The sequence below is a fragment of the Falco peregrinus genome, chromosome 8 (genome assembly GCF_023634155.1).
Source record: "Falco peregrinus isolate bFalPer1 chromosome 8, bFalPer1.pri, whole genome shotgun sequence".
In the NCBI taxonomy this organism is placed as follows: domain Eukaryota; kingdom Metazoa; phylum Chordata; class Aves; order Falconiformes; family Falconidae; genus Falco; species Falco peregrinus.
In genome coordinates this window covers 25,495,452-25,507,504 of record NC_073728.1, presented here as the reverse complement: position 1 = coordinate 25,507,504, position 12,053 = coordinate 25,495,452, and the positions used below count along the sequence as shown (strand labels likewise).

Here is a 12,053-nt window from a genome sequence, read left to right as displayed (position 1 = left end):
TGGACTATCCACAGGCCAAAAGCAGCATGGGGCTTCAGGAGGGCTTGTATCTGTGGAGGCTGAAAACAGGTGCCTGCACAGATGACTGATGGAGCTGCAGGTACGAATGATATTCAGTTCATTAGAAATATGTATTTTGCATGTCCGTAAGCACCACTCATCTGCCCTCCCCTCTCCTGGCTCCCATTTCCCGTGATGTGACTTCACAGAGCAGGAAATCTCGTCACAGAACAAGATTCTGTGAGTCCTAATGGCAGAAGTGCCTGTACTGAAGTGTTTTCCCTCAGTAGACATGAGGAACGATACCTGAGGGAAGAGGACTCTGTCCATCATGTTTTGTAATTTTAACCTTGCTGCTAGTTTCCTATTTGTCTCATTGGAAAGAGATGCAGAAATAAAGCAAAATTAATAAAACTCTCCGGTCAGCTAATATCCCCACCCACCCCCCACCCATGATCTCAGAGCTGTGCATGAAGACAACTGTATTTTTCAGAATATATTCTTTGTCTTATAAAAGTAAAAAAAAGCTTAACTGTCCCTCCCTAGCCCTACAAAATACAATAGGCTAATCATAACGGTTACACCGAATAGTTTAGCAATGCTTAGTTTTACAGTTCTTGACTCATAAAATTAGTGATTCAACTTGAAATCCAATTTAAGAGTTACCCAAGAACATCAAATCAAAGAACATGAAGAAGCATTCCTAGTGTAAAAGAGACTTCCTCTGATATATAACTTCCTAGTTACTTTCGTTACATAAATGTCTTGCAGAACTCAGTCCTTACTGCTTCTGTATCAGCTGTGAAAACAGGTGAGCTTTAAAACAAATACTAGTGAGCTGAACATTTTAGTTTGCTTACCTCATATATGTGAACTTGCTCATTTGTTACAGCAAAAATTAATAGAACACTGTTTTGCACAAGTTTGTCAATTAATTGTCCAATTGTGGGATACTCCTGCAAACAAACAGAAGAGAACCACACCAATCCGTTTTTCACATGCATCCAGTTGCTAATTACCTTCTATGAAACGCACATTCAAATGATCATAATTAACACCATTCCCTGCATAGTATAAACTATAATTAGGCACTATGTGTATAGAAAGTAAAAGATAGCGTGTATAATTTCCTCACATTGTTTTCAAGGAAACCCCTCTGAGAAGAGCACAGTGCCAGCCTCCCTACTGGGACACTTGGCTCACTAGCTTCTGTGAGATATATATATAAATATATATATATATATATATAATCCAAAGAATAACACTGCACCAAAGCAACTGGGTATTTGTCCTACACTGAACACCAGAGTGTATATATTCAGTATTTTTGAACACTGAATCTTAAGCTGGTAAGTTCTCCCACACAAAGTGTCCTACAAACTCCTACTGAATTCACACCCTTACAGGGAACACGATTAATGCAAATTTTGCCTTCCCTTGCAGAAGGAAATACTAGTCAGTCCTGTTCTGTGTGTTTTCTGGGTTAGCAGGAATAAGATTAGTGCTTTCTTTTTTTCCTAGTTTTAATCTATCCTAACTCCATACAAACACAGTTCTCTTTTTTACAAATAAAAGTTTACATGAAATATCTGCATTCCCCGTCTTTTACACATTTCAGTGATGAAGATATGGTTTAATTAATTTTCTAAGTTGCTTATGTTAGTCTTTAAATTTCCAGAATGCAAGAGTTGTACAAAATTCATAGTAAATTACCTGAACAGTTGACATGGAATATTCATTATTGTGGTCCAAATGACAGTTCCCGTCATTAGGAATAACAATCCCTGCCAGTTTACTGTCCATCCCAAAATGGGAATCAGCATCACTCACAAACACCAGCAAATGTAGAGAATCGTTCCTCCATCCAATTTTTTCCTGTAATTTAAAAGACATTAGTTTAGCAGGCTGTATTACACTCATAATATAGAAAAGCAGCAAAAGATTTGAAGAACAGCAACTCAAAATAAGTGAAGGGAATAATTTTCAAGGGAGTATCAAAAACATCACAACATCTCTTAAGAGATGATGTTCATTCCATTGTTTTTGGCTAACATTTTGTCTCCCCATTCCTGTGTTTAATAACATGGGCTGGCCATGTTCATGTCAGTCTGCTTACTACTCTAAACATAGTTAGTCAAAAATATTTAAAGAAAAAATAGTCAAGAAAAGAGACCCAGTAATTATACAATTGTCGTTGTGGGTTTTTTTATTATTTTTGGCAATTAAAAAGAAACACTAAAATATTCCAGTATGCGTGTTTTACTTGATACAGCCAAAAGTATTTTCACGCAAATCTAATGAGGTTCTTGGACTGCATTTAAAAAGTCTTGAAAAATAACGATCTGCTGCTTTGAAATACAACTATTTAGTAATAGAAGTGGTAATATACAGAATAATTAATATTATACCAAAGTTTCAATTACCTTGCAAACAGCTGCCTGCATAATTGCATCGAATCCTCCCTCTGGAGTGTCTATGTTAGCAGAGATTCGCTGTCCTTTCACAATTTCATTGAATTTTTCAGCATCGTTTGTTAGTGATAAAACATGTTTGTATCCAAAGGTGGGTAAGCACTCGTACGGAACACTTCTACAAGGTAAGTGAGACAGCTTATGGATAATACAGACTGGAAAATCACTACAACGGTTACTTCTCAGCAACTTAAAGTTTTGTCAGAAAAACCTAAAGTAATCAAAGAGGGTCCGGTGAGGTGGGCAATACCAACAGGTCTGCAGTAAGCCTGGGAACGGCCTCCCAGAGCAGGGTAGTTCAGCCAGTTAACAGCCTGCGGTCCTTGCCATGCTCCCTGCTGTGCCTTGTTTTCATACTCAGGAGCACATTAGGGTCTGCGGTCCCTTGGGGACGTTCAGAGGGCACTGCCGCTCTGCTGCATTCCTGCTGCGGGCTGCGGAGCACAGCCTCTCCTCCGCGTGCGTTAGGAAAGGGCTAGAGCAGCCTGGGCCTGCGGGAAAGCGCGAGACTTTAAGGGGAAAAAAACCAGGGAAATGACATTGACAGGTAAATGAAACTGCTATTCTGTGTTGTGTGTGAGTTTGCATCTGCTCCATATAGTGGTGTCATAAAATTTTTGCATATGTGTGTATTCTAGCAAATTAGAGAAAAAGATGTACTTACGCTGCAAGCTGCTTGTTAATCCATTAAGCATGCTTGTAACTAGCAAAAGCTAAAAAGCAGAATCATTCACAGATTCCTCTCTCCAGATAACACAAGACTTACCAGATAATGATCAGAATGCAAAACAAAAAAAAGCAAATCTTGTTTCCCAAACCAACATATTTACAGCTGGAAGAGGGCAGAGGTTCCAGTGATGCTGCTGAATTTAATTTTATTCTAAAGATCAATATTACGGCTTAACGTTGACATGTATACAGATGTAGGTATTTTTCCTGCCTACCTGCAAGGGTTGTTTATTTCTGCAGCTGTAGTTTTGATAAATGGTGAAACTGGTTTTTCAACAAAAGATCCAAACCCCAGTCTGAAGTTGCTCGTCAGTTTTGACATTTCTTTAGAAAGAGTGGAACCCAGTTCTTTGATTGTATTCAGATCATCATCCATAGAGGCTGAAAGATCCATGAGGTAGTAGAGATCAATTGGATAATCTTCAGTTTGACGCACCTTGATCTGTATTGTTTCTTCATGTCCTATTAAGGATGTGGGAAAATGGGATACATATTAGCACTAATACATGGAAGTTACGATCAACATCATTTTCTTCATAACCTTACATATATGGTGAAAATTATCTAGTATTTTAAATCACCAGAGAATTAAAAATATAACTTCAAAAATTCTGTCAACAAAAATCTCAAACAAGGGTCTGAAAAATTAAAAGCAGTTCTAGTGGGTTTTTTCCTAAACTGTTCTTCAGTAAAGCCATAAGCATAGATTTACAACAGATTGCTCTAATTTGAAAAAGCATGAGAATATCACTTCAGCAGTATGCAGCTTAAGAAAATTGAGATACAAAGCTAATTAAAACTAAAGGTAGCACTTATGGGGCACACCATGTATTTTAGAAATATAAAGAAAACGAGAGTGTACACAGAGGTTTTATTTGCAGTTGCAACACTATGATGCAGCCTAACTGGGTGTCTCTTACGTTTCTTTATTCCAAATTTTCTCCAGGAAACATTCACATTTCAAGGACCCCAAAGTAGGTCTGAAGTGTTTCCATAGATGTCACTGGTACCTTTTACATCCTCAAAGCAAAGTTTTATGCTGCCTCTGAGATACACTGTTTGCCAGACCTGCGGGGGATAGGCACAGGAGCAGGGCTGGGGAGGTAGAGGGTGGTGTTTCCATTCTCTCCCTGCCACCTCAATGGCAAGAAAATAGAACTAAAAAAATACATCCTTACTTTTATGATGTACCTAGCATTTCTGAAAGTATTTGAACTCAGTCAAACCTAGTTTTCATCTGATGAGTCAACAGATATTTTTGGGTTTTTAGTCTTTATTCTATCAGGATTTTTTTTTTAGACCATTCAGACTGAAAAAAAAAAAAATCCTGCATCTGTTAACTGAGTGACTTACCTGGTCTCAGCCTGAGAGTTAATTTTTGAGGAGAAATCTGTGTGACATCAGAATTCTTCTGGGATGCTACAGTTAGGGGCCTGTTACTGTGAATTTCTACCTCTGAAATGGGAAATTCAACCAAATTCAACTGGCATCCTTTTGACAAAAGGTTTTCTGGGGTATCACACCTCCCATGAATTCCAGCTGAGTCTGTGTAATTCTGAAGCAAACAGGAGAAGGAAGGGATGAGTTAAATGTATTTACTGACCAGCCACCAGCACCTGGCTGATGAAAGATTGATCCAACGCAGGGAACAGAAACAAAAGTGCAAGTTAGTGCACACTAGTGCAGAAAGAGATCTAGGTGGCACTGAAATCTGAATTTGCCCTTCATGGATCATGTCACACAAGTGTATAATTAATGTAACTTACACCAATTTGGTTTCCTGGGAGAAACTGCTCTATTGTTGGGGAATGGGAATTGTGCCACTCACTGCATTTGGCTTCTCACAGTACTGGGAATGATAACACAAAACTCCTACGAGCCCCTGGTTTTTCTATTAAAGAATTATGCCACACATCCATTCCATCTTTCCTAAACAGTTTTGAACTGCTGATGGAACAACATCATTTAATAACAGAAGAGGTCTCAAAGGGGATAAAGTCCTACAAATTTTGTGACAAACTGACAGTGGGGTACCCAATGTTCACCATTCCTTTCCGACCTACTCTTTCTCCTCAGCACTGCTCTCACATGCTCACTGAAGCAAGTCCCTGTTGCTCTGCCTGATGCCTACCAAACATGCAGCCACCCCCCCCTTGCCCCACAGCGCCAGCGGCATTCCCAGTGTGCCCACGGCTGTCTGGTCACATTTGGCCCAGCGTCCTACATGACCTTCTCCCAGCCAGAGTAAATCACAAGCCTATCGATATCAGTTGGATAGCTTGCTGTTTATTTTTGTTACTTGTTCCAAGGCAGTTGATATGCATTCCTTCCCACAGCACTACCGCAGGGTAGGTAGTATCTCCACGTGGTGGTGAAGTTAATGGTTAGTTTCACAGACAGGCTTCTGTGCCTCATTACCATTTCCTAGAGCTACGTCTACAGTGTAGATCCTCAAAACCAGTCAGCTGCCCCCTGAACTGGAAACAGCTCTGGCCTGCAAGACCTTTTGGCCAAAACCTGGGCAACGCCTGGCAGAACCAGCACCAAAACATTCAATTCCCAGCGGATGGTCATGGGCCCATACTGTGGGACCACTCTTTTCTCCTGTGTTTAGGCAAGCAACCTGGGTATGCTCTCTGAATTCAGTCAATGCAAAACTTCCCATCCAGACCAAAACAATTTTACTTAAACCTATTTAAACCAGAACCAGGACCCTTCTTTCCACCAAAATGTCACCCTTCATGCCTCAAAATTACCAGGGTTGTTATATGTTTTGGTGGAAGCAATGTTGAGATAGCTGATGGGAACAGTAATTTGTTATTCTTCACACCAAATCTGATGTCTTTGCTCAGGCAAGACTCTCCACCAACTGCTTCTTGAATACAGTGTGCATAAAAATCATGTACCATTACAAAACTTTCACAGGGGGATCCATATCGGCTCCTTTAGTTTCACACTTCATAACCTTCCAAAACTTGTGTGAAGAGGCAAACTTATATTTTAAATACAGTTACAAGGTGCAGTTTTGCTCTATGGAAAACAGTGGTTTCTTTGGAGGCCTTTGGGTTTGACACTAAAGCTCCTACAACTTTTGCACGCTAGATGTGTTATCTCTAGCAAACAAGTGAATGAACCTACAAACAAAGAAATAAACCCATGATTATTAGTCTGAAGTTTTCAATAGTTTCACAGTTTTGTTTGGGTTTTTTTTTTCTAATCAATAAATTGTTTTTAATTTTTGTTTTCTGAAAATACATTATGTGATCAAATTTTCATTTCAAGAAAATCCTGGTTTGGTTGTTAAGTACAAACATAAAAATGACTGCAAACACACTAATGTGGTGGGGTTTTTCCCCCATGGTAACATTTTTTGCAAACTGCTACATTATTTTAAGAAAATTTATTTTTTAAATAAGTGCTGTTCAGTCTTTGTCAGATACTTCATAAAGGAGTATGTTAGTTCCATCCTGGGTATCGTTTTGCTGTTCAAAAAAGCAAGAAATACTTTTAACAACAAAGGTGTAAGTATTGAAAAATACTTATTTCATGTCTCTTATCTCTGGCAAGTTTTTAATTGTGATAGCTGGCTATCTTGCTAACATTAATAACTAAGACCTATAATATTTACTGTGAAGTAGGGAGATATTATTTAGCATCATTTACAGGTGAAAGCTTTAAAAGCAGAGATGTTAGTTAAGTGACTTGCTCAGATAGAAAGTCTGCAACAGATATATAGGAAACAAATCCAGATAGATTTTTTAAAGCCCAATGTTTCAGCCAAAACTTACACCTATATCACACTAATTATAAAACTGACACTATCATCATACTTAAAATCAACCACGGATTGATCATTTGTATATGCAAACTGACTGGAGCACCTTCTGTTTGCAGTCTGGCTTGACATGTAGTACGTAAGATGCCGTCTGGTCTCTAACTTGATGTCTGGTGCTTCATCATCAGTGCTGTGGGTGAGTCAGCCCTGAGGCTGATGAGCTGACCACCTCCAACAGCACTTTTATTTCTGCCTTAGATGAGGGAGGTTGTTTGAAAAAAAACAAAAAAATACGAAAAAATAAAGCAAAAAACCGCCACCCCCCCAAAAAATAATAGACCACAAAGGCTAGACTGAATTCTGCTTTTGATCCCCAGGAAGGCTCCACTATGCGCTGCACGTATTAGAAAGCCACGGGCTGACCCAATTAAGTCAATACTTCATCACTCAGAGCTACTACAAACACTTCAAGCTTTACTTTGAAATTATTTTTGCATCATTTACTCTACCTCTTGAAAACACCAAGCACAGTGTGGTCCCAAAAGCAAACAATCTTCACAAGTCACTGCACTTTGCTGAGAACAGGTCCCTAAATTCAAACCCAAGAAGAGAAAAGACTATTAATAATGTGGTTAATCATTAAATTTATGAAGAATCTTGTCATTTAGAGAATGTGGGTGGTGAAAAATGCACACATTTAGCCATATTTAGGTTTACAGATAAAATTCCTTCGTAACAGTATTTCTATTAGTAGAAGATTAACACTCCAATAAAAATTAAAAATCCACAATTGCCAACAATTAACATACTTTTGCATGCTTTATGGATGGCATTCACTGAGAACATGTTATTTGTTTTTTCCAGTGCACCTGATAAAGCGTTACGTGTGTTTCTAGTATGGTGCAGGTAAGACATTTCCAGCATAACCAGGGATATTAAAAGAACAGCTCTACGTTCACTCTATATGCTTAAAATTGCTTCACTCAGGTCTGTAGATACTAGATATGATTTAATTTGTTGTGCAAGTACAAGTGAATTACTCAGTCACATGTAGAGTATTAAGTTTCTCAGTGGATCAAACAGTGATTAGAATAACCAAAATTTCTCGAATGCCCATCTCTTTCATACATGCTGTGCTATGTAACAACCACATAAATCTCAGATGAATTTGCAGGGTAACCTTACAGCAGTCTGTCAAAAAAAAAGTCATTAAACAGAAAGGAATGATTAAATACAGAGGACAGAAAGCTATTTCATGTCAACTTCAGGCAAGAGACAACGCAAAAATGGTTTTGAAATGGATCTCCCTGCCCCTGAGCCTTACCTTGCACATTGTTATTTCTTTGCAGAAATAGGAAACAGAGGCAAAGCAATTCAATCCCCATTCGTTTTCAGTGCTGGCTGCGTGACAAAAAAAATTAGCGTGTTAATTATCATCCACGTAAAGGCAGAATGTCGTAAAAATCATACATTCCTGAAGGGTATGTTTTCAGATGTCACCTACACTGGATTGCGAGGAAACTTCAACCCTACTGGGACAGACCATGAATAAAAGTGAAAACAAGGGCTACCTGGGCAGGTAAAGAGGACAAGCTGTGCATAAAGTAACGTGAACATGGTTATCACTTCCTTGTTTTCCTGGACTCCTTATAAGGTATAAGGGGAAAATTCATTCAGGTGAAGATTTCTGTCAATCCCAGTCACTCTGGGTCCTAGAGCAACCCAGCCAAGAGAGTGGGTTTTCGTGTGTACAGCAATTCTTAAAAGGCTCCTCTAAAATAATGCCTTTAATTGTTCCCCGAGGGAGTGCGTTAGGTAGATGGATCATTATGATTGCCGAGCGAGTATACCTTGAGAGATGTAAAAATCCCATTTTTTCCGATTTCCTGATGTAGAGGGAAACTTGTGAAGGCAACTGTGAAAAAAACCAAAAAGCAATCACTTGTTATAATTGAGGACCTGGCTTCAGTAATTCAAGATACAGAGTACATTTATTAACATTGCAAGCTGAAAAGGAAATTCTGCAGTTGTGGATTTTTTTTAATATGGAGAAGGAGGAATAATTACATTCCCAGTTCTGCAACTGACTGAAAAAGAAATCATGTCAGCTTTAACTCTGTGTAGTAAGTGGCCAAATATTCTACAGCACAGATACAACAATATAACAAATTGCTCTCTCCCCATCTCCCCAACCTTTCTTACAACTTTATTAAAAGGAAATAAAATTTCTTACTTGCAGATTTCATCTCTTCCCATCTTTTATGCTCTGCTATTGTCTGTTTTGAAAATCATTTGTTCAGGACAAGCCCTCTCTTATCATAAGGGTTTGCAACAAACTCTACACACAGTGCAGCATAAAATTGTTATTTCATCAGTTGTGTTGCTGGCCTGAAAACATAGATCCTTTTTTTCTCTACAGTGAGAAATCCTACTGAGATTAGCTCTTAAGGACTAGGTTGCTCTCACCAAGAGAACTGGCAGGACCAGACCTCCCCCTTCAGACTGGTGGTGGCTGCAATCTTGGGGCAGGATGTGACAGTAGGAATGGGTCTATACTAGTTAATCTCAACATGCCTGGAAACATTCCTGGGCACTGAGGCCAACTGGCATGGAAAGACCTGCGTTTATGCTTGCAAATTGCCTATTGGGACCATTCTAGCAACCAAATAGTGCCCAGAAATTGTTTGCAAAGTGTTAATTGGAAGAGGTCAGATTCATGCCAGGGAGCATTTTAACAGTTTAATAGTGTAGACAGTCTCATTCTAGTGCCTGGAAATATTCCCAGGCACATCTGATTTTACTACTATTTACACAGTCTATATGTAGTTTCATAGCAGCTCAAGCTAGATTACGTCAAGGCTACCTTTGCTCTGCCCTTGCGTTTCCACCCCTTTCCTCCTACGAGTACTCATGTCCAAACAAACAGTGAGCTGATTCAAATGGATCCAATTAAAATCCAGTCACCTTCTGTGCAGAAGGTGGGGGGCTACATTTCACCTGGGTGGGTCCCTTGAGCCGCGTGGCTGCCCAGTGCAGAGTGCCCAGGTCAGGGGAGGGAGCAGGGAAGACAGGCAGAGTTGGCAGGAAAACATTGGGCTGAAATTAATCCAATTTAGGCTGTTGTGGAACCATATCTTAACATTTCTATTTACAACAACATTCCTAAGTCTCCTTCAACTGCTTTCTATACCTTGGAGTTTCCTTTGCAAGAGGCTTGTTTAGCTACAGCAGTTTCCTGTGACACAAAGAAAGCATTGATTAGATTATGTTCCCTAGGCTGGTGAAGATGCAGCTCTGCGAGGACATCGTCTGTAACTAAGTAAAGGCAAAATGTTTGCTCATACTAAGAAAAAAAATCCTCCTGTGCTGCCCAAAACATCTTATTTCCCTGTTTTTAATTTACATTTGTGTACGTGTCCTTTAATGTTGTTGCTATGTCTATAGCCTTGTGGAGCTGCAAAACCCAGTACTTTCAACACAGAAGGTCACTTTGTAGCTCTTACGAGCCCCTGATAATATAGCGACACTTCAAAGCATGTGCTCAAAGGACTTGGTGGCAGTCCTTCAGCCACCGAAAGGTGCCAAACACCAGCAGTGTCCCAGATGAAGGACAAGCCAGCTGAAGCGCTGGTAATTGGCAAATGCTTATTCTTAGATTCAAGATACCAAACTTTTTAATGTGGAGAGATTGAATAATACAGCCTACATAAAACTTACAAATTCTGTTTGATAGTATCAGTTCCCCATTTGCTTGTGTGGTAATATTTTATATAGGTCTTGGCGAGGACAGCATGACTGGAGGCTAAATGCCTGCCTCTGAATGGGATGGCTGCCAAAGACTATCTGAATAAGTCTTGCCTGAATGAAATAACCAAGTTTCTGCAAATTATTAAGAACAGACCTCCCCAGATTGTCTGGAGGGAGCAGAGAAGGAAAAGAAGGTAGCAGAACAAACAACAAAAGCACACAGGGGAAAAAGAGAGAGAAACCAAGGTCAGTTTTGGTTTAAAAACTCACACAATGAGAAACTCACAAGACTGGACAGAGTGGGAATAAAAACCTCACTGACAGGGGCACAGGAGGTTACGGGAGGTCCAGGAACGGAGACCACATGTACCAAGAGTAGATCTTGGGCAAGACAAGAAAACCTATGCAGGAAGCTGAGAGATGATTCTTGTTTTGAAGTGTCACCAAATATCTTGTGCAGTATCTAAAGATAAGTCGACCAGGAAATTCCTCTACTAATTTAGTGCTTTATTGGCTTTATCATATATGCTAGAAAAGCAGAAGCATAATCCAGAGTAGCCACGCTGATGTGGCAAGGATGAGCAAAAGCCTTTGGGGCCCTGGCAGTGCTTTGTTTGACAGCAAGGCTCCCCTTCTTCATAAGGTTTGTAAAAGAAAGTCTTGTTTCATTCATCCAAATTAGAGGCATCAGTTCAATGAGCAGTAACAAAAAAGTAGTTCATAGTACAGACAGAACACAATTATTATTGTTTTCATCAGCCCCTGCATATTAATTTGGGAGCAAATTCTGGTCTCAAATCAGGGTTACAGTTTTATAGTGAAACATTGGAACAAAAACCCGCTGTTTATCTTTTAGTATGGGCAGTGTTGAACAATGCAAGTCTGTGGTTCCTTAAAAGTCAATAAAATTTGTATATGACAAAATCTTTAGCACATTTTCCCTCATACCTGGCACTTCCAATACATGAAGACAGCACAGAAAGATATTCTGTTCATCCAGTCAACCTTTAACAAAATCACTGGCAAGAAACAAACATCAAATATCAAGGTACAGAAAGAAAGAAAGCTGATGTTGGGGACAGGGAATAAGAAATAAAGCATCAGTTTCAAGATGCATTTCACTAATAATAGTGGGCTTTTTATCCTCTAGAACAATGGTGTATCTTTTCTGGTGCACTGAGCTGAATCCACAAGTGACCTTGGTGATGGGTCTGTAAAAGTTCCAGAATGAGAAGTATTCACCTACAGAAGCACGTTCTCACCATTGGCTCATTCAAATCTAAAAAATACTTAATTTTAGAAAAAATACCAGCCTCTCCTGTAAATAGGGT

The 12,053-nt window shown here is 39.4% G+C and overlaps 1 protein-coding gene across 1 annotated transcript in view; it reads right to left on the bottom strand.

Moving 5' to 3' along the window:
• Positions 1 to 8,892, bottom strand: part of ITGB6 (integrin subunit beta 6) — a 35,806-nt gene extending 26,914 nt beyond the window's left edge. Inside the window, exons 1-8 of the mRNA XM_027782356.2 lie at positions 8,826 to 8,892; positions 8,300 to 8,376; positions 7,485 to 7,564; positions 4,554 to 4,755; positions 3,416 to 3,662; positions 2,424 to 2,589; positions 1,714 to 1,875; positions 861 to 956 (exon numbers count right to left, since the gene is read on the bottom strand). Of these exons, the coding sequence (XP_027638157.1) occupies positions 861 to 956; positions 1,714 to 1,875; positions 2,424 to 2,589; positions 3,416 to 3,662; positions 4,554 to 4,755; positions 7,485 to 7,564; positions 8,300 to 8,360 (1,014 nt within the window). The 5' untranslated portion in view covers positions 8,361 to 8,376; positions 8,826 to 8,892. The remainder of the gene's footprint in view (positions 1 to 860; positions 957 to 1,713; positions 1,876 to 2,423; positions 2,590 to 3,415; positions 3,663 to 4,553; positions 4,756 to 7,484; positions 7,565 to 8,299; positions 8,377 to 8,825) is intronic.
• Between the last annotated feature and the right edge of the window lie 3,161 nt (positions 8,893 to 12,053).